The 18,608-nt window shown below is 44.7% G+C and overlaps 1 protein-coding gene across 1 annotated transcript in view; it reads left to right on the forward strand.

The window, feature by feature from the left end:
- The window catches only part of DENND2A (DENN/MADD domain containing 2A), a 36,835-nt gene that overhangs the window by 8,821 nt on the left and 9,406 nt on the right, over nt 1-18,608 (forward strand). The window contains exons 5-13 of the mRNA XM_009332933.1: nt 1,284-1,481; nt 3,547-3,640; nt 4,913-4,963; nt 7,956-8,143; nt 8,860-8,969; nt 9,181-9,250; nt 9,880-9,957; nt 10,669-10,809; nt 12,998-13,146. Of these exons, the coding sequence (XP_009331208.1) occupies nt 1,284-1,481; nt 3,547-3,640; nt 4,913-4,963; nt 7,956-8,143; nt 8,860-8,969; nt 9,181-9,250; nt 9,880-9,957; nt 10,669-10,809; nt 12,998-13,146 (1,079 nt within the window). The remainder of the gene's footprint in view (nt 1-1,283; nt 1,482-3,546; nt 3,641-4,912; nt 4,964-7,955; nt 8,144-8,859; nt 8,970-9,180; nt 9,251-9,879; nt 9,958-10,668; nt 10,810-12,997; nt 13,147-18,608) is intronic.

Genomic DNA, 18,608 nt, shown 5'->3' on the forward strand with positions numbered 1-18,608 from the left:
CAGCAGGAGACACTTAGTAAAGAGCTGAACGGGAGTAATTATGTTACACTGCAGTGCTTTGACATCTAAAAGCCACAATCTGCTGTCACTCAGAAAAGAAGTGCTGCAGCTCTCCTGGCAACTAATGGGTTTGCAACTGTAGCGTGAATCACGCTGGAGAGCCTGCCCAGGCTAGAGACTAATGGGGAATGGGTCTGGACAGACTTTCAGTAGTAGCTTATATCACTAGTGCAGGATGAGATTCTTCAGTGCGAAGGCTCTTCCCAGACTCATTTTAACATGTGACTTCTCTGTGGGTGGTAAGCATTTTTGTGAGTTGAGCGTCTTCTGCCAAACCATCCAGAGACACCTGAGCTAACCTGAATGAATTGGTCTGGCTAATAACTCTGCTGAGTGTGTCTGTTGATGGGGGCAGACCATTATGCTGCCTCAGCTATGGTGCTGCTGTGACTTGTTCAGAATTAGCTTGGATACCTCTCCCCTACACCACTTAGTGCCATGTAGATACATCCTCTGTGAGTGCAGACATAATGCCCACAAAAAGTGCAAATTAACCTTGTTGTAACTGCTGGGAAATTCTGTAGAAGACAAAAATATGTTCTTATTGAGCATCTTTCTGGTGAGAAGTGGTTTGCCCTTCTTTATCTGGAGCTGAGCTTTCTGCTTCTCTGATGCTGTTTTTGGTCAGGGACTTTAAGAACTTTACTCTGGTACTTAAATATCTACTGTTGTGCTCCCACTGAAGTTGCTAATGAGCTTAGGAGGAAACCAGTCTCCGTAATTGTCTATCATGGCATTTCTTGTACCCTCCTCTGAAATATTTAATTCTGGCTACTGTCAAAGACAGCCATACTGACAGTGCTTTTTGTCTGGTCTCACTGCTTCTCTGTTCCCCCTGGCTAGCTGCTCCTTAGCCCAAATGCTTGTGGTTGGCTGGTTGGTTAGTCTTGTCCTAGTTACAATCCCAGCCTCTGGATTACACAAGTCCTGGGAAATTTTTTTTCACACTGGAGCAAGGCTTCTTGGTTAACCCCTGAGGTTGCATTCTGGTTTGGAATGAATATGGGATGGTTAAATTGCTGGTCAAGATAGTCCTGGTCTAGCCCGGCAGCTGGGCAAGTTCCTTGTGTGTGCAGAAATCTGTGAGCGTTCTCAGAATTTGGGCTGCTTTGCCATCTGAGTGCTGTGGCTGCCCCACTGGATTTACCACCATGACAGTGTTAGCAATGAAGCAAAGGTACGTAAGGTGCTGTGTTCATTCATTCCTTCTCCTCCATTTCCAGTTGCTTTCCAAGCCCATTTTTTTCCGACAAAACTCAGAGCGGCGGAGTTTCAAACTGCCAGACATACGGAAACTGAGCCGTGATGGGACTGGGTCACCATCCAAAATCAGCCCTCCCTCAACGCCCAGCAGTCCAGATGACACCTTCTTCTCCTTGGGAGACCCTCAGAATGGCAAGAGGAGAAGGAAGATTCCTAAGGTAAATCTAGGGCTTGCTTTCTTTTGCTTGGCTTCTTCCAGGCAGGAATGTGAGTATGAGACAATGTTTTCCTTATTCTTCCAATGGGGCATCCCTGCAATATAGCTGTTGTCCTGGCAGTTGACTTGACTTGTGTTTAACCCCCTGTCTGCCTGAAGGAGAAGGCTCACAAACATCTCTGCAAGTTCTGAAGAAGTTATTTTTCCGTCTGAGATAGCGTGATTGTCAAGAGAGATAAAATAGAAGGAAAAAAAAAGGCATTTTCATTTTTGGATAAGAGTTGAAGTTGGTCAGAGGGGGAAAAAAGCGACTAATATTTTTGCAAAAAACGTACCCCATCGTATTTCCTTCTTTGCTTGATGGATAGGACAGTCAAAAATTGTGTGTCGTGTTGGTGTTCCCTCCTGGCAATCTGTTGTTCTTTGCTAGGTCTGATTCATGCATTGGCTGTTTCCAATTCAAGGTAGGGTGTGACTGTAGGTGAACAATGAAAATACTGACATCTGAGTGACAAAAGGAGTTGTCTGTAGTCGTGAGCGTTTTCTGGAGCAATGTTTCTACTTCATATTTGGATATGGCATGACTCTGTTTCAATTTTATTTTCTTTCAGATCTAGCAGGAAGTGTATTCAGTCCAAATGAGGTTTGGCAGCAGTCTATCTATTGAATGTTTCAAAAACACAGTTATAAAAACACAGTTGCTTATCCCAGTCTTTGCAGGACAAGGAGAGGCTACCAGGGACTGTCTGTGGTGATTTTTTTTCTGAACCCAGTTTTCATTTGGGGACAAAGGGATGTGTTTGTGTATCTTCTTTGTTTTCTGGTTGCCAGATCTGTGTTCATGTTTGCATATCTGATTTTTGAATGCCCTCTCTGTATACCTCAGCTCTTCAGGCATGAGCCAAAGACTACAAATGTCTAGGGTTTTCGTCCCCAGTATGCTTGAGCTCTATCAGTGTGTTCACGCGTACTTTTATGTCAACTGAAGGGAAGATTACAAGTGTATATATTTACTGGGCAGTGTTCCTGAGCAGCCTTGCAGAGCAAGCTCAGAACTGAGATTTACTGTGTCAGTGCCAGGATCGACCTGAGACTTGAGCTGGGCGGCTGGGTGGAAGCTGCACTTCCACATCAGAGCATCCTGCCTCTCACTTAAATATTTGGATTCAGGGTTCCCTGACCAAGCGTGTGGTGGGCCTGTCTTACCCTGAGCTCTCAGAACGTGTGTGCGGTCATCCCAGACTTTCTGGAATAAATCTGAATCCTGTAACCATGTCCTGCTGCTCCTGCCCGGGACGTTGACAAGGAGGCAGCTCTGCTCAAGGAGGCTTGGGGAAGCCTGGCATGGTCCTTCTGCAACTCCGCTCCACTTCAGGGATGACAGGGAGACCAGAGGCACTGAATGAGCCACTAAGCCCAGCTATGCCCAATGCTGAAACGTCCTCTTTCCTGGTCAGCTGGATTAAAGGATTTGCAAAGAAAACCACTAGTATAAAGTACTTCAGCATCATTGGCTCCCACCCATCTCGATTTCTTCAGCATTCTTTGTATGATATGTTTCCCCCAAGCTTGGTATGAAGGCTTTTCCAGCACATCCCACAACAGATGTTAAAGGCATAAAGACATTAATGTTTGCTGTCATCCTCGAGCCAGTTTTCTGCTTTCAAACCTGCACACCAGGGCAGGTTCCCAAGGGACTCTCTGGTGTTCCCTGGAGCGTGGACCACAGTATGGAGAGGCCCAGGTGGGCACGATCAAGCTCGTAGAGCCACACAGTGTGGAAGTGCATTAAGGCCTGGCCTTTCATCAGGGCTTGTTACCTTGGGCTCCTGCCATGCCAGCATGACTGTACTGCTTCTGTACCAGAGTGAGCGTGGCTGTTGGCAGCACAGGTGCAGGTTGCTGTGCAAGGTAGATCCTGGTAATTGTCAGTTCTGGGTCATCAAGTGAAGAGTTTCAATATGGCCAGGGTTGGGAAACAGAGCACTTTGCATGAAATTCTAACTTTCTTTCTTGCCTGGGGAGGAAAATAACCTTGTTTGTTTGTTTGTGTGTTTGCTGAGCAGCTTGTGTTGAAAATCAATGCCATTTATGAGGCACGGAGGGGAAAGAAACGTGTCAAGAGACTATCGCAGTCTACAGAGAGCAATTCAGGGAAAGGTAAAGGAACTTTGAATCATCATACATCTAAGACTTTTTGAGGACTTGCCTTAGAGTTTAGGCTGGCTTAGTGATTTATGTGACGTTTTCCAGTGCAGGGTGAGACTGAGTTGGGGCTTCCACCCTCTCTTTTGGGAAGATAAAGACTGTTCCTCTGCCCAAAAGACTTTCATTAAAATGGAACGTTTTTGTTTTTCTTGCTTCGTTTTCATTCCATGGCTTTACATGATAACCTTATAGGTCACACCAAAAATGTCCCCCCTTTTTGATGTTTATTTCTGGAACAGGCTGGAAGCTTTGGAGAGGAATGTTCTGTCCAAAGAGTCCGATTTGTTGAGATCAAAATATTTTGTGGGAATGTGTCACTTTAGTGAACTGTCCAATGGAAGATGGTAGATTTTGAAACAATCCTGGTTCCTTCAGCATCCCAATAAACAAATAGCCTCAGTTGGGAATCAGGGTTTCTAGACTTGATTGTAGGACCATCTCCATCATAGCAAGATTGAGACTTTCAGCCTCCCACTGTCAATCAACAACTTGTCAGAAGTGTTCAGGTACTTCAGAGCAATTACTTTTAAACATCTCATCTCTGTAAAACTTAAAATTACGTCTTTCCAACACAGTATTTTTTTCCAAAACACCCTAATTTCCAGCGAAAGGTGACCACCAGCTCTATTTGTTTCCCACAATTACTTGTTACTGTTTATCCTATTTTATACAGAATATACACCCACAGGGTGGATGAGTGTGTTTACATGAACCTTCAGGGGAAGCATCCCAGACTTGTTGCTACATCATTTTTTTTATACCCCTCTCTGAAGCATCTAAGGCATCATTGACAGAAACAGGCTATTGGACCATATAGACCTTGAGTCTGATTCAGTCTGGCAATTGTTTTTTTGTTTGTTTGCTTGTTTTTATCCCTTATTGCGCAAACTACTGCATATTAATCAGTATTTTGCCTTGGTGTCGTACTTATACAGACTTGGATAAAATACTGCTCTGGCGTTTTATTCTTCATGCAACTCTTTTGGCTGTGCAGAATTGATTTTGTTGGGTTTTTTTATTATTCTGTGAATGAATGGGAAGATACCAAGGTTAGTAAGCTTAAATGTCTGTGGGTGTGTGCACCCTTGAAAAGAACAAAGCCCTTGGGATCTGTACTGTCTTCCCCCTGAGGCTGCCAGGCCTGGCTTTCTCATGCCAGTGATAAGAAATGCACTGTTATAAATAGACTTCACTTACTTCATCTTCCCCTTTCTTTTTTCCTAGTTACAGATGAAAACAGTGAATCGGACAGTGATACTGAAGAGAAGCTGAAAGGTAAGGCAAACGTGTGAAGAGAGCAAATGGCTCCTGATAAACTCCGCTCTGAGTTCCTGGGTCAAGATCTCTCCTCTGTGTTCTGCCTTTGGAGAAGGAGCTTGTTTCCACTCGGAACACAGTGAGAAAACATAGATCTCGATACTGCAGAAGAAAATCCATGAGCAGAGGACTATAGGAGTCCAAAACAAACATCTGTTCCAATTCCCATCAAAGCTCTTTGCGCTGCCTTTCCTAGGAGATGGTTTGGACACTGTGGAAATACAGTGAGGTTTTTCAAAGTATGCAGTCACAAATGTGTGACCAGACTGACAGAGGCAGTATTGCATGGGACGGGATGTTCAGAAAACCCACTACATGTTTACTAAGGGAGAAAACCCACCAGCCAGACTGGCTGGCTAGGAAAACAGGATTGCACGATGTGATTTATGGCTAGTTAAACTCTTCTGCATTGGCTGAGTTGGGATAAAGCGCCGCATTGCTTGCTTCACTCCGGTAGAGCTATATGGTATAGTGGTCTCCGTAATACTCTTCTGAAACCTTCTTGTACTGGTAATTAGCCCTGTGACATGTTGGTGGCATTACAGTCTTTGCGGAATTCATATGGCAAATTCAAAGTCCTGGCAGAATTAGAATGCAAGATGGAAACTCCCTCAGATTCCAAAGTTTCCTGACTCACATGCATACCTGATCTGGGAAGCAGGTCAGTTCCCAAGCTGAAAAGACAGGCATGAGCAGCAGTTCCCGCTCTGTCAACCACAGTGCATTGTGCTGAGGAGTGGTCGTCCTTACTGTCTTTCAGGTTTTCCGAACAGAAACCTCAGGCTGAGTACCCTCTTGTGAGCACAGCTTCCCACACAAGAACTACTGTATGCTCTTACGCTCCTCTGCATTGGGAAATCTTTTATCTGTGCTGCTGTGTTAGCAAGATCAAGCTGAAAATTGCTGCCACCACCTACCTTTTGACAGGTTCTCAGGCTAGCCTGGAGACAGGGGGAGAGGGTTTGCGCCCAGATTGCACAGAAATTACATTCACAACTGTCTTGAAACACGATGTTGTGAAATATAGTCCATGTTCAGATGTAGCTGAGAAAGACAGTGTACATGTGGCCAGGAAGACTCAAACTCTTGTCTGTTACTGGTTGCCATAGTGAATCATGTGCATCACCCTGGGTTTCTCTGTAACTGTATATATATTTTTATATATATATATATGTATAACTGCAGCTAGGAACTGCCTGTAGAGGGGATGATGGAGGTTGTGTGAAGTCACTTCAGATCCAACAGCACTGGACTCTGAAAAATATCCAGATCCATACCTGGATCTCAGTGACTGTGCAAGTCTACGTAACTGTGAACAGGAGCTCTGGCACTTGCTATTTGCTCTAGCTACACCTGTATTTTGCTTTATGACTTGTTGAACTGTCGACTTTCCTATTTTTAAATAGGAAAGTGAGATGATTTAGCAAGTCTCTTTTATCTAGGACTTTCAATTTGGTGTGTTTTACTTAACAGACCAAACACACCAGCCAGTTACCTCTGCTTAGCAAGTCACTGTATATCATCAGACTGCATTTCAGAGACATAAGTGCTGACCCTCGGAAAGGAAAAATGTTCAAAGACAAACTCTGCCATGATGACAACAGTAAAATCCTGGTATCCTTAGTAGGTTGTACAGAATATAAACAATGCAGAGCTTGAGCGAGCTTTTCGGAAGCACTCAGCATTGCTGTGACGCTGCTCCTTTTGAAGTCCCTGGTAAAACAGAAACCACTTCTGAAAACTTTTGAAGAATTACAGCCTTCGAGCAAATAGCATAATGGGTGACAAGAGAAAGGAGTCTAAGCCATCTTTCCATGGCTTTAACTGTCCAGGGATTGTTACACTCTCGGATTTAAGAGGCACCTCAAGATTGCTTTAAATTATATTGTCTGGAATAGTCCACGAGTGGCACAACCTTACCAGACAAAAGGTCAAGAGTCTGTCCTAAAGTGTATACCGTCTCTCAGGAAGCCCTGTCTCCCAAGCAGACATCTTATGTATTTGGAGTTCCCTCAATATCCCTGTGGTTGTAGTTTCTGTCAAAACATTGCATTGCCACCCGCATTCACAAAAAGCACAGTTGTGAGAATGTGCTGTAGTCTCTGCTTGTAGTTAATTCTTTCTTTCTTTTGTAGTAGGGGTAAGGGAGACGTCATGGAGATTTAATTTGGGATGCGACTGTAAAACAAAGCAGGGGGGTGGTCTTAGGGAATCTCATCTGGTCTCTTCTCAGCAGGCAGCTTTTCATTACTTTCCATGCTGGAATGTTTATTGTTCCACAGCTCACGTGTGTTGCAGTTACAGCTTGCTTGGCAGTTTTTCTTGTTTTCCCGTTGTCTTGGGTGAACTTGTAGAAACATGGTCCTGAGAGATTAGTTTTAGGCACAGGAAGGACTGGCATGAGCCAGCCTTTTTCATTTGCACCTCTTTTCATGTTTTTTTGTTGTTGGCCTACAGCCCAGCCTGAGTTACTAAAGCTGGGAGTCCCCAGCATTACTCAGCCAGTGGAGCCCTAGCCTGACCCAAGTGCTGGTCTTGTAAAACTGTGGGGATCGCTACCCGCAGCCTCTTCTGAACAAAGGTTCAGAGTCACCTAACAGTGCTGGCTTTGAAAGATACAGAAATGAATGCAAGGATGAATGCCCAGACATTATCTGTTACACCATATCCCATATGGATCTCAGTTTGGGTTGTCTTCAGCTGTAAAAGCTATCCATGAAATCCTTCTGCTGCCAAAGCTTTTCAGGGTGATGGCACTCACAAGATTGCGTCCCATCTCTGTCGATATTTATAGTGCAGCTTCCAAATGGTTCCCACCTCTTACTCAGCCACTGACAAAGTAAGTACAGTGAGGTGGTTTCGAGTTCATCCGTAAGTCTCTGCAAAGCACTGTTGGTGCTCTGTGCAAAGAGCTAGACAAAGTCACAATCTCTAATCTTTTTCTTCGTAGCTCACAGCCAGCGACTGGTGCATGTGAAATCTCGCCTGAAGCAAACCCCGCGGTACCAAACCTTGGAACGGGACTTGATCGAATATCAAGAGAGGCAGCTGTTTGAGTACTTCGTCGTGGTGTCGCTGCACAAGAAGCAGGCTGGGGCTGCCTATGTCCCTGAGGTTACCCAGCAGTTCCCACTGAAGGTGCGGTGCCTGTTGGGAAGGTCTGGCTGACGTGTCAGATTGCGTGGTGCACTTGCACAGCTGGAGAAGCCACAGCTTCTCTGTTGACCACATGTTATGTCAGTAACCCCTCTGCTGTGTCAGTGCTCAGTGACACTGAAGATAGAGGGGCTGTAGTCACCCCCCGAGAATTGCCATGGTATTCCTCATTGTTGAAAGAGCAGCTGATTTAGATCTTTTGCTGCCCTTGGCTATGACTTTTATGTAGCTATTCCCTTTCTCTCCCTTTTCTCTTTAAAGAAAACTGACACTTGGGAGAAGACACATGTTCTTAAAGGGGAGGCACAGCTTTCACCAATAGTCTAGCTCAAAACGGGAAATGAGGAATGGGAGAAACACAGAGCCAGCCAGTGTGACAGCATGTTTGTAAATGGGATGTAACCAGAGCTCCCCTCAGACTTCAGTTCTCTCGCCCCTTGCTGGAAGATGTGTCCCAGATTGGAGGCACAATATGGCAGGGACAGGTGCTGCAGATGCAGGGCTTGGTGGAATTGGGAGTACAGAGTTACTTTAAGATACCTAAAGATTAGGTGAGCCAGAATCACAGAAATTTTAATATCTTCCAGGCAGAAGCTTAGCCTCTGTCATCACCTCTTCATTTGTCACAGGAAAAATATTTGAAGTCATTCCATCCCCACATGACTAATTGGAAACATTCCTTCTCTCTGTTCTGCTAGCTCGAGCGCTCGTTCAAATTCATGCGTGAGGCAGAAGATCAGTTGAAAGCTATTCCCCAGTTTTGCTTCCCTGATGCAAAGGACTGGGCCCCCATCCATCAGTTTGCCAGGTAAGTACTGTACTTTGTATCCTGATTCATGAGAAACAGATTTATATATCAAGCTAATTAAATATGAGAGCTGTTACAGTAGAAAATTGGGCAGAGCCCTGAGCGGGCTGTATTGGAAATGCAAAAACATTGTGGGTTTACTGGGTTTGTATGTCAGAGACTTTTAATGTGGGTGATGGGTATCTTGTCATTCTGGTTTCTCTTTCTGCAGTGAGACGTTCTCATTTGTCCTGACGGGGGAAGATGGAAGCAGGCGATTTGGATACTGTAGGAGGCTGCTGGTAATTGTCCCTGTTTTTTTCTTTTCCTAGAGATGCAGCCTTCTGTGGGGTTGGTGTTACTGGCACCCGTTCTGGAAAGTGGGAAGCTGCTGCTCTTCTCTTTCAGTGTGGAAAGAAAGAGCGGCAGCAGAGCAGCTTTGCTCTCTCCTGTTCTGCTCAGTGCCAAAGTCCCTCTCTGAGTACCATCCTCCACTCCAGGCATAGCTCTTCTACCTCTTCCTTACACCAGTGCTTAACGTTATGATCATGGACTGTGTTTCAGCACTAAGCTGAAGATAGGGTTTGTCTCCCGTAGGTTTAGATAGCTACTAAACAGTTGTCTAAACCTCTGCTGGTCCAGGAGGCTGAGTTGTCTCTGTAGAGCAGTATGCCCTGCCTTAGTCATTTGACTTAGGAAGGTTGGGATCAGACTGTGGATGTGCCCATTTCTCGCCACTGTTTCTAGCGTACCAGGGTTTGAGCCAGACTTAAGGTATTGTCATCAGCAGCATGCTGTGAAATGTCTGCCAGTTTCTGAGCCAGCCAGCGAGCTGCAGAACTAAGAGACCGGTCACTCTGTCTCTGCAGTAGTTATAACTCTGACATTTTCTTGGTGTTTTTTGTGTGTGTATTTGCGTTTGTCTTGAAAGCCCAGTGGGAAAGGGAAGCGTCTCCCAGAAGTTTACTGCATTGTGAGTCGCCTTGGATGCTTCAATCTCTTCTCTAAGGTGAGGGGGGAGAGAGAGGGAATTTGTGCTGTAGGCCAAGAGGGACCTCAAAGTGAAGTCAACACCAGGAGAATGGGGATCAGGGAAGATGATGGCTGAAGAAAGGGCCTGAAATGGTGTTGGCAAGGCAACTGCATGCTAATTCCAGAACCTCGCAAAAACACAGTTAAAAGGAAAGCTAGATTGTCAGCTTGGATCTGCTCGAGGCTCCCCACACTTAACTTCATGAAGACAGGATTCATAGCATGTGCTCCAGCATCCTTAATACAGAACCACTGTTCGTGTGGGACAGGACACGGGGTTCTGGTCAAAAAATACCTGAAACCACGCAAGGGCAATGTTGCAGCCTTTCAGAATGGCATTTTCACAGCATGGAGCTGAGGGTACATGTTGCATCTCCCACAGCACTTGTTCCTTCAGCAGAACAACCAGAACACAAGCACTGAGAGATTAAAAGGCGGAGTCCTGACTCCGGGGGTGGTGGTGACTTTGCAATTTGTAAGCTTGCCATTGACCTCATTGGAGCTGGGTTTCTCTTGCTGAAGGAAATTAAGGGTCTTCAATTGCACCTTTTACCTTCTTCCTTAAGATTCAAGGCTCCATATCGATGCTGGGTTAAGGAGAGAACATCGATGCTGGTGCACTTTATTCCTGGTGTTACCTCCCTCCTCCTGATTTACATGTTTTTGTGTCTTCATGCTTTTATTTCAGATCTTGGATGAGGTTGAGAAGAGACGGGGCATTTCCCCCGCCTTGGTGCAGCCTCTCATGAGGAGTGTCATGGAGGCACCTTTCCCAGCTTTGGGCCGGACGATTACAGTCAAGAACTTCTTGCCAGGCTCAGGAACAGAGGTAAACAGGCTCGGGAACCTCATCCTAGAGACAGGGAGACTTAGGCCAGCAAATGGTGCAGGACTGGCGACTGGAAGTTGGGACTGTGATATAGCACTGGGCATTTTCAAGGACAGATGGTCTGACAACTGTGTGGGGAAGCTAGGGAGTAAAATAGGAGACCGGAGGGGATGGCATGGAGACTTCAGTGACCTCAGAATCAAAAGGGAAATCATATGGTAAAAATGAGTGTAAGGATACAGACATGCTAATATGGCAAAATAAAACAGGGCATTGGCCTTGAGGCCAAATGGCACAGACTGGTGGGCCCTGTGCTGCACAGCACGTGACCTTGGATCTGCTCGAGGCTCCCCACACTTAACTTCATGAAGACAGGATTCATAGCATGTGCTCCAGCATCCTTAATACAGAACCACTGTTTGTGTGGGACAGGGCACGGGGTTCTGGTCAAAAAATACCTGAAACCACACAAGGGCAATGTTGCAGCCTTTCAGAATGGCATTTTCACAGCATGGAGCTGAGGGTACATGTTGCATCTCCCACAGTGTGGTGTGAGGACAATGGGAGGGTTTTAAGAGTGCAGAGAGTGGGGGTAGCCTTGAAGGACTGTAGGAGGGTGGAGGGAGCCAAATTGAACATCGTCTTGTTGGGCATGGTATGCCTTGAACGTTGAGAGGAAAGTGAGTGAGTTGATAGAGGTTGTGTCTGAGGGCTTTCAGCATAGCACTACATGATGACATTCTCCTCAGCTGAACTGAAAACAGTTCAAACTAAATGAGCTGAGAATTACTGCAGAGCACATGCATAGCTGGTTAAAAGTCTGCACTCGAGGAGTAGCGTCCCAATGGCCTGCTGTCAGGCTGTGAGAGTGTTTTGGCTGTTTTGTTTCTAAGGTCCTTAATGTTCATTCATTATCTGGTTGATGGCATAAACCCCACATTTACACAATGGGTAGGTGACAGCATTGGAATGGGTTGCAGGCACTTTGGAGACCGGGGCATTAAAATTCAAAATGACCTTGCTAAATTGAAGGTCTGATCTGAAATTCAATATGGACAAGAGCAAAATGCTGGGAAGAAGAAATGAGTAGTCTAATACAACATGGAAGTTACTGAGTGAGCAACTACTTCAGAAAAGGATCTGGTGGTATAGTGGGCCATAAAGTGAGCAGAAGTAACAGTATGGTATTATTTAGACAAACTCCTGCATTGTGAAAGAAAGTGAAGGGATGAATAATAAATAAAAGCAACTTTTCTGCTTTCCAGCATTGGTGGAAATTTATTTAGAGTATCATTTTCCAAAAAACGCAAACACCAGGAGAAATCCCCAGAAGAGTAGTTCCACTTACTAAGTGGTTTAGAAAACACAGGCAAAGCTTGAGAAAATTGTTTGCTTAATATAGAAAACAACGGACAAAGGAGGACACGTGATAATAACCTTCCAATATACAAGAAGTTTCCTACAGAGAGGAGGGTGACCAGTTGTTCTGAGTGTATACTGAGAGTAAGACAACAAGTAGGTGAAGTAATTTGCCACTGACATGTTTCAGCTGTAGGCTTGGTGTTGGTAAGGATAGTTCAGCACTAGAGTAATTTTCTTGTGGGATTTATGAAATGTGTGCTCTTTCAAGAACAATTTAGATAAGCATCTGGCTAAAATAAGGAGTATGAAGTGCTAAGGTGCTGTGACAGGAATTATTTAAGTAGATATGAACAAAGAAAAATGCCCACAGGCTGCTCTTTTCTATAACTGATATAAAAAATTTATAGTCAGTAGGTTAGGCATTCAGATTCTTGCAGTAAAAAAAATAAATAAATCGTAACTGTAAAAATGAGAGTGCAAATTTGAAAGGCTCCATGCCATTCTGCTGCTTGAATGCCAGAAAGCCTGGAAATCACTCCTAGCTGGACACAAACTAGTTTTGCCCCTCATGAAGAGCTCCCTGTCCTCAGTCCAATGGGGAGAACTTGTGGTTGGTCTCATGCTGTGCCCGTTGGAGTGGACTCTGGATCGTCTTCAGCTTCACCTGGAAGAAGGATTTGTGGGAGATAATGCAAGGAAAGACAAGGAAAAGCTTAATGCTGTGCAGTGTTCACCAGCACAGTCGGTAATGCTTGTTAGCTGTCCATGCTTGCCACAGTATGGGTGGACAGAGAGAGCTGACCTGTGGTCTTTTTCTCTCCAACAGGTCATCGAGCTGCGGCGGCCTCTTGACTCCAGGCTTGAGCATGTTGATTTTGAGTCCTTGTTCACATCCCTCAGCGTGCGGCACCTGAGCAGAGTCTTCGCCTCCCTGCTCCTGGAAAGGAGAGTGATCTTTATCGCAGACAAGCTCAGGTACCCTCTTGCATTTCCTTGAACAAAATGCTGCCAAGGAAGGGAGGCTGAGAAGACTGCAGTGACTGGTTTCTCTGCCTTGTTCTTTTTTTTTTTTTTTTTTTTTTTTTTTCCCCCCTCTGCTCTTTTCCAAATTCTTATCTGATGTGAGTAGGGCTGTACTTCCCAGGAGTGGGGAACTCAGGCCATGCACCATAATTGCGCTTTGAAGCTTGCAAAAAGCATGCTACATCTCGTCCCCAAGGAGAACCAAATTCCCTTTCCTCCAGATGGTTTTAGAGCAGAGGCCTGGTGCTAAATAAATGAAACCCCGCCTTTTGCTCCATGATGCTGCAGTGTTCCCCACTGAGCTGTGCTGGAGTTTCCAAGGATCAAGCCTCGAGCAGAGATCACTGTTCCTTCTGGGTTGTTCCCTGATGTCACAAAATCTTCTTAAATCTTCAGCTTGTATTTTAATATTGGTTCCTAAAGACTTTTTTCTTGTGAGAGATGAAAGTAAAGGATGAAGTGAGGGAGAATGAGACAGAGGACTTCCCTCTTCTATTTTGAATCTGCTCAATTTGTGGGGTTTTGGCGTTTTTTAAAAAATTTTTTTCTTTGCTTTCCTAAATTATGAAAATGGGCCCAGGTTTCTTTAAGATCTTGTGCAGCTGGTGGCTGGCAGCTCTCCAGCCCTTGAAGCACTTGAGGATTCAGGGAGGAGAGTTCGCCAAGGCTGGGGAAAGAAAGGCTGCCTGGATGAGTAATGACACTTAGGAGCACGCTCAGGTTTCAGGAGTGTACAATGCCCCTAAGCTGTCTGTTTTCACAACTTCCAGCCAGCAGGCTGCAGCTCTGGGACTGAGCGCTGGGGCAAAGAATGGGGAGGCCCCTTCTACAGGGAAACGAAGGGGAAAATTCATCCTGCAGGGATCCGGGGCTCTCGTCACAGGAATTGGAAGGCTGGAGAGAGGGAAGCTCTAGCATCCAGGCAGCACTGGCTGCTTGAAGTTTTTTGTAGCTGCCTTGGGTCAGAGAGGGGAAGTTTTGCCTCTTTATAATCACTGATACATTGTATGCGCTGTTATTTAGTATTCTGGATACTTAAGCCACACGTTTCTTGCAGAGCATTCAGACTTGCATTGAAAATGAGAGAATTCATCCAAACGCTATATTTCTACATAGCATTTATGATTTATGTGATAATTTATGATGACAGGCTTTGTTTTCAAAGGTTTTTCTCCTCCTCTGTAGGACAAATTTTACATTCTGAGAAAATCTGTTAAGGACACAGATGACATTGTAATCTCTACGTCAGGGCTGGGTGATAAGAGTAAGTGGTAGGGAACTTTTTTTTTTTTTTAAAGGCATCACTTTAGAATGAACCTGATCTTTTCCTATCACATATTTATATGACAGCACACCACCATGTATTCTGAGCATGGTGTGTATATTACAGAATATCTCTAATTCAAAGCACTTTGATGGGTTTTGGTGGGTTTTTTCCCCCCTGTATCTTTTGTCAGTATATTCAGGGTCCTTAGGAACGAGTCCAGCTGCCCAGGCCTGTAAAAGACAATGGGAGAGAGCTATAGAATCATAGTTTCTAGAATCTCTAAATACACCAGAAACAGCTTTCTTCTGTGAAAAAAGGAATTGTCACATTTTAAAGATCCAGGGTCTGTGAGGCCACAGGGCTCAGATTCAAATAGTTACCATAGATTTGCCAGCTGTGTACAAGACTTTTAATATTTGATGTTTCTGAGAAGACCTTGCTCTGAGCAATTTCAGGAGAGTCGTCGTCTTTTACTATAACAAAATATGAAGTTTCTCTGGCTCATTTTTGTGGAGAAAAAACTTGAAAATGACCCCAAAGGACTGTAAAGGCTTGAAAAACAGAAAGCAAAGAAAATAACCCTCAAAAATAAGTATTGTATTTTAATCCAGTCCAGTGATTTGAGTGCACTGGATTGGTGAGCCTTTCGTAAGGTCAACAGTCTCTTCTACTTGTTGGTGGAAATTCCATGTTTTGAAAGCTGATGGTATTGTAGATACAGGATCTTCTGTCCAAATGATACTTTTCCTGGGACAGGAACACATTGAACTCAATGAATACTAAGTAGTATTTACTTTAGGGGTGAAAATACCAATTTCAGAGGAAAGAAAAGAAACACTTTTTGGCAATAGCTTAAGAGAAGAAAAAAAAAAACTATAAAAGCAGCTGTTGGAAACTGCTCAGAGGTTAGGAATGCTAGAAATAATCCAGCTGAGATGGATTAACGGGGAGAGTGCAGGTGACATGGTGAAAGATGCATAATAAATTATATTTATCATTCATCTTTGCAGTTCTTCATGTGGGCGCTATCAATAGCTATCTGTATGTGTGTGTAAAGGTGTGTCTGGGTGTGAGTGACAGAGAAAATGGTGTATGCAATTTATTTACATCTTTTAATTGCTATAAAGCCAGTCTGTGGGAAAAGAAAGCTGAAAGGTCTCTTGCCAAATACTGTGTGAACTGTGAAATGTTTTCAAGCTGAGCCAAAAAACGCATCTAGCAAGTGTACAGCAAGTGACATACTTTGTCTTTTCCATCTTTAGAATGAACACTGAGTGGTTTTTTGGAGACCTGTCAATCTAAAGCTTGGCAGCGGAAAAGGAAAGAATTTGGTTTATTAGTTTTTGGGTGGTTTTTTTTTTTCCCCTCTATCGCTATAGAAACTGGAGTATGCCTTGCCTCGCAACCCAGGAAAATGACTTTGTTAAAACTATGTTGGTCTATGTAGTCTTCCCTAGATTTTGTTCACTTCTGCACTGTAAACTTTAGTCCTGGGGCAGTGGAGGCCATGGCACGGGTTAGGCACTGCAACACGAGAGCTGCTTTTGTTTCCTTCCGAGTGACCCCTCTATCGCTATAGAAACTGGAGTATGCCTTGCCTCGCAACCCAGGAAAATGACTTTGTTAAAACTATGTTGGTCTATGTAGTCTTCCCTAGATTTTGTTCACTTCTGCACTGTAAACTTTAGTCCTGGGGCAGTGGAGGCCATGGCACGGGTTAGGCACTGCAACACGAGAGCTGCTTTTGTTTCCTTCCGAGTGATGCTGCCTGGCATGCAGTTCGAGGCACTGAAGACCAACGTTTTAGAAGGCATCTTCCAAATAAAAGTGGCCTGATTTCACAAGGTACCTAGAGCTGGGCAGTTTTTGCTGGCCTGAGGGGGAGATGTGTTAGTTTCAGAGGGCTTTTTAAATCAGGAAAACTTACACGGGCTTAAAATCAAGGCACCCTTTTTCCAGATCTCCTCAAAAGCCTGTTGTGGATCTGACCAACTCGAGCAATTGCCTCTGTCCCTGCCAGAAACCACAGCTGTGTCAACAACACAAAGTGGTCATTGTTATCAAAGGCAGATCTGAAAGAATTAGAGTAGACACTTTAAATGTGGTCATCCCCAGTAAAAGGTAATTAATCATCAAAAAGAAGCCTTTTCCATGTGCTACAAAAACAAATCTGGGACTGCGAATCCCAGCCTCCCAGATTTCTCCATTTTGTATTGTGGTTAGGGAGAAGAAGAAACCCAAGGATGAAGTTTGGATGTCAGATAATAGCATTGTTTCTTCAGAGCATCTTAACGCTCACTTCTTCACCTGCACTAACCTGCCACGTCAGTGGGAGGCAGTGACGGTCCCCATAGCTGGTGGAACTTGGCATTGTCCTGGCAGGATTTGCAGGAACGCTGCGTGAAGTCACGGGGCAAAGTTTGGAAGCTCCTGTGCCTGTTAAATGTTGTAAACCAGATCTGCGATCCATCATAAGTAAATCCAGATGTGACATACTGTCAGAAATCCAAAGGTGTTTGTAAAATGAATCCTACTGTAGCAGAGCTTATAAAAAAGAAAAGAAAAAACCACATAATCAAACCTTCTTAAATTGCCAAATGCCACCATATTTTCAGCAGTTTGGTTATTTCAAGGAACAATGGGCTTCCTGGCATTAAATTCCAAAAGGCTGATTGATTCAACAGTATTTTTCAGAAATCATGAAGTATCCTGAACCCAAAGAGGGATTCAGTTTGGGGGGCTTTTTAGCATAGGTGCTTGCCTTTGGAGCGGAAAGCTGAAAACCCTGTAGTCAGTCTACAGTTTGGGAGGAGAGCAACCGAACTGAGCAGCCAGTATCCTTCCTTAGAAGCTGTTGCAAGTTGTCAGGGTGTCCTTTTAGAGCAAGTCAAGCTAGTCTTGGAGCAAGTTTTGCCAGGAAAGGAAGAAGAGTTTCTATGTAGTTGCGGCTGTTGTGTGCAGATTCTGTATTGGCCGCCTCTGTTCAAGGTGACTACCAAGAGGCAGCAGCTGCATAGGGTGCTGTGTGACAGGTTTTTGCATGGGATGCCGTGTGGTGGGAAGGCCTGTTGTTCGAGCAAATGAATGTCACAAATTGCTGCGATGTCATTGTTCTGACCAAGGGAGTGCTCCGCCAGAGATCTGTGTGTCGGTCTCTATCCAAATCAGCCCTTTATGGAGAGATCTGAAACGGGTCTTTGTGTACATCGATACTTTCTAGCCTCTATACTAGCGATATCTCATTCAGTCTCTCTTGCAAGCTCCTGTGCAAGTGACATCAGACGTGCAGCTCAGCCATGATCCCTACAGGAGGCTGAATGAACCCATGGAAATGTGCTTAGGATCTTGAAAGGGTACTTTAAAGACCTGCAGTGTTTTAAGGATTAGCTGCTGAAACCAAAAGCCTTAAAAAGCGGTGTCTCTGTCCCATTTGAACAACTGGCTTGAACTTCTGTGGCCTGAGTAGTGCATGGCACTCCCTAGAACGTACTGCAGTCACACTGGGTAGATCTCTTCATTCCTGGTGGTACCTCAAAGGAAAACACAGCACCCTGTGTCAGTATTACTCCAATGGCAGCAGTCATCATCGTGGCTATGGCGCATACATTCTGGGATATCAGGATTTCAGTAGGGACATTGACTGTAGCTACCCAAAGTCATTGGCTGCCTGTTTGGTATAAGAGCCCTTGAAGGGCTGATGGACACTGAAATAAATAGCGCTTTGCAAGTGCATTAAACTGTTCAGGCTGTGTTAAGAGACATGTATATCTTACAGAAAGAGGCATCCAGCTTGAGCAGTGCCCAGAACTTCCGTGGCCATATTCACCTTCTACACAGAGGGGTACGGGCTGTACTATGACTGTGATATAGTTCAGGCAGTCTCTCCCATCACTGCTGGCTGAAGAGCACATGGTCACACAGATGGCATAAAAGAAATTTATCATACTGGATTCTTTTGCAAGGCTCGGTAGCCATGGTGTGACTCAGCAGTCCCCTAGTGCTTGTTGCAGTGCTGTATGCAAGAGAAGGAGGGAGCTTAGGCTTGAGTCATTCCAAAGGACTGAGGTTCTGCTGGGCTCCTGGCAAGCTGCAGCTCCCTGAGACTATCTGCAGAGCAAGTCTGACTGAATCACATGCGGAAGAGAGA

The sequence above is a fragment of the Pygoscelis adeliae genome, unplaced genomic scaffold (assembly GCF_000699105.1).
Source record: "Pygoscelis adeliae isolate BGI_AS28 unplaced genomic scaffold, ASM69910v1 Scaffold38, whole genome shotgun sequence".
Classification (NCBI taxonomy): Eukaryota; Metazoa; Chordata; class Aves; order Sphenisciformes; family Spheniscidae; genus Pygoscelis; species Pygoscelis adeliae.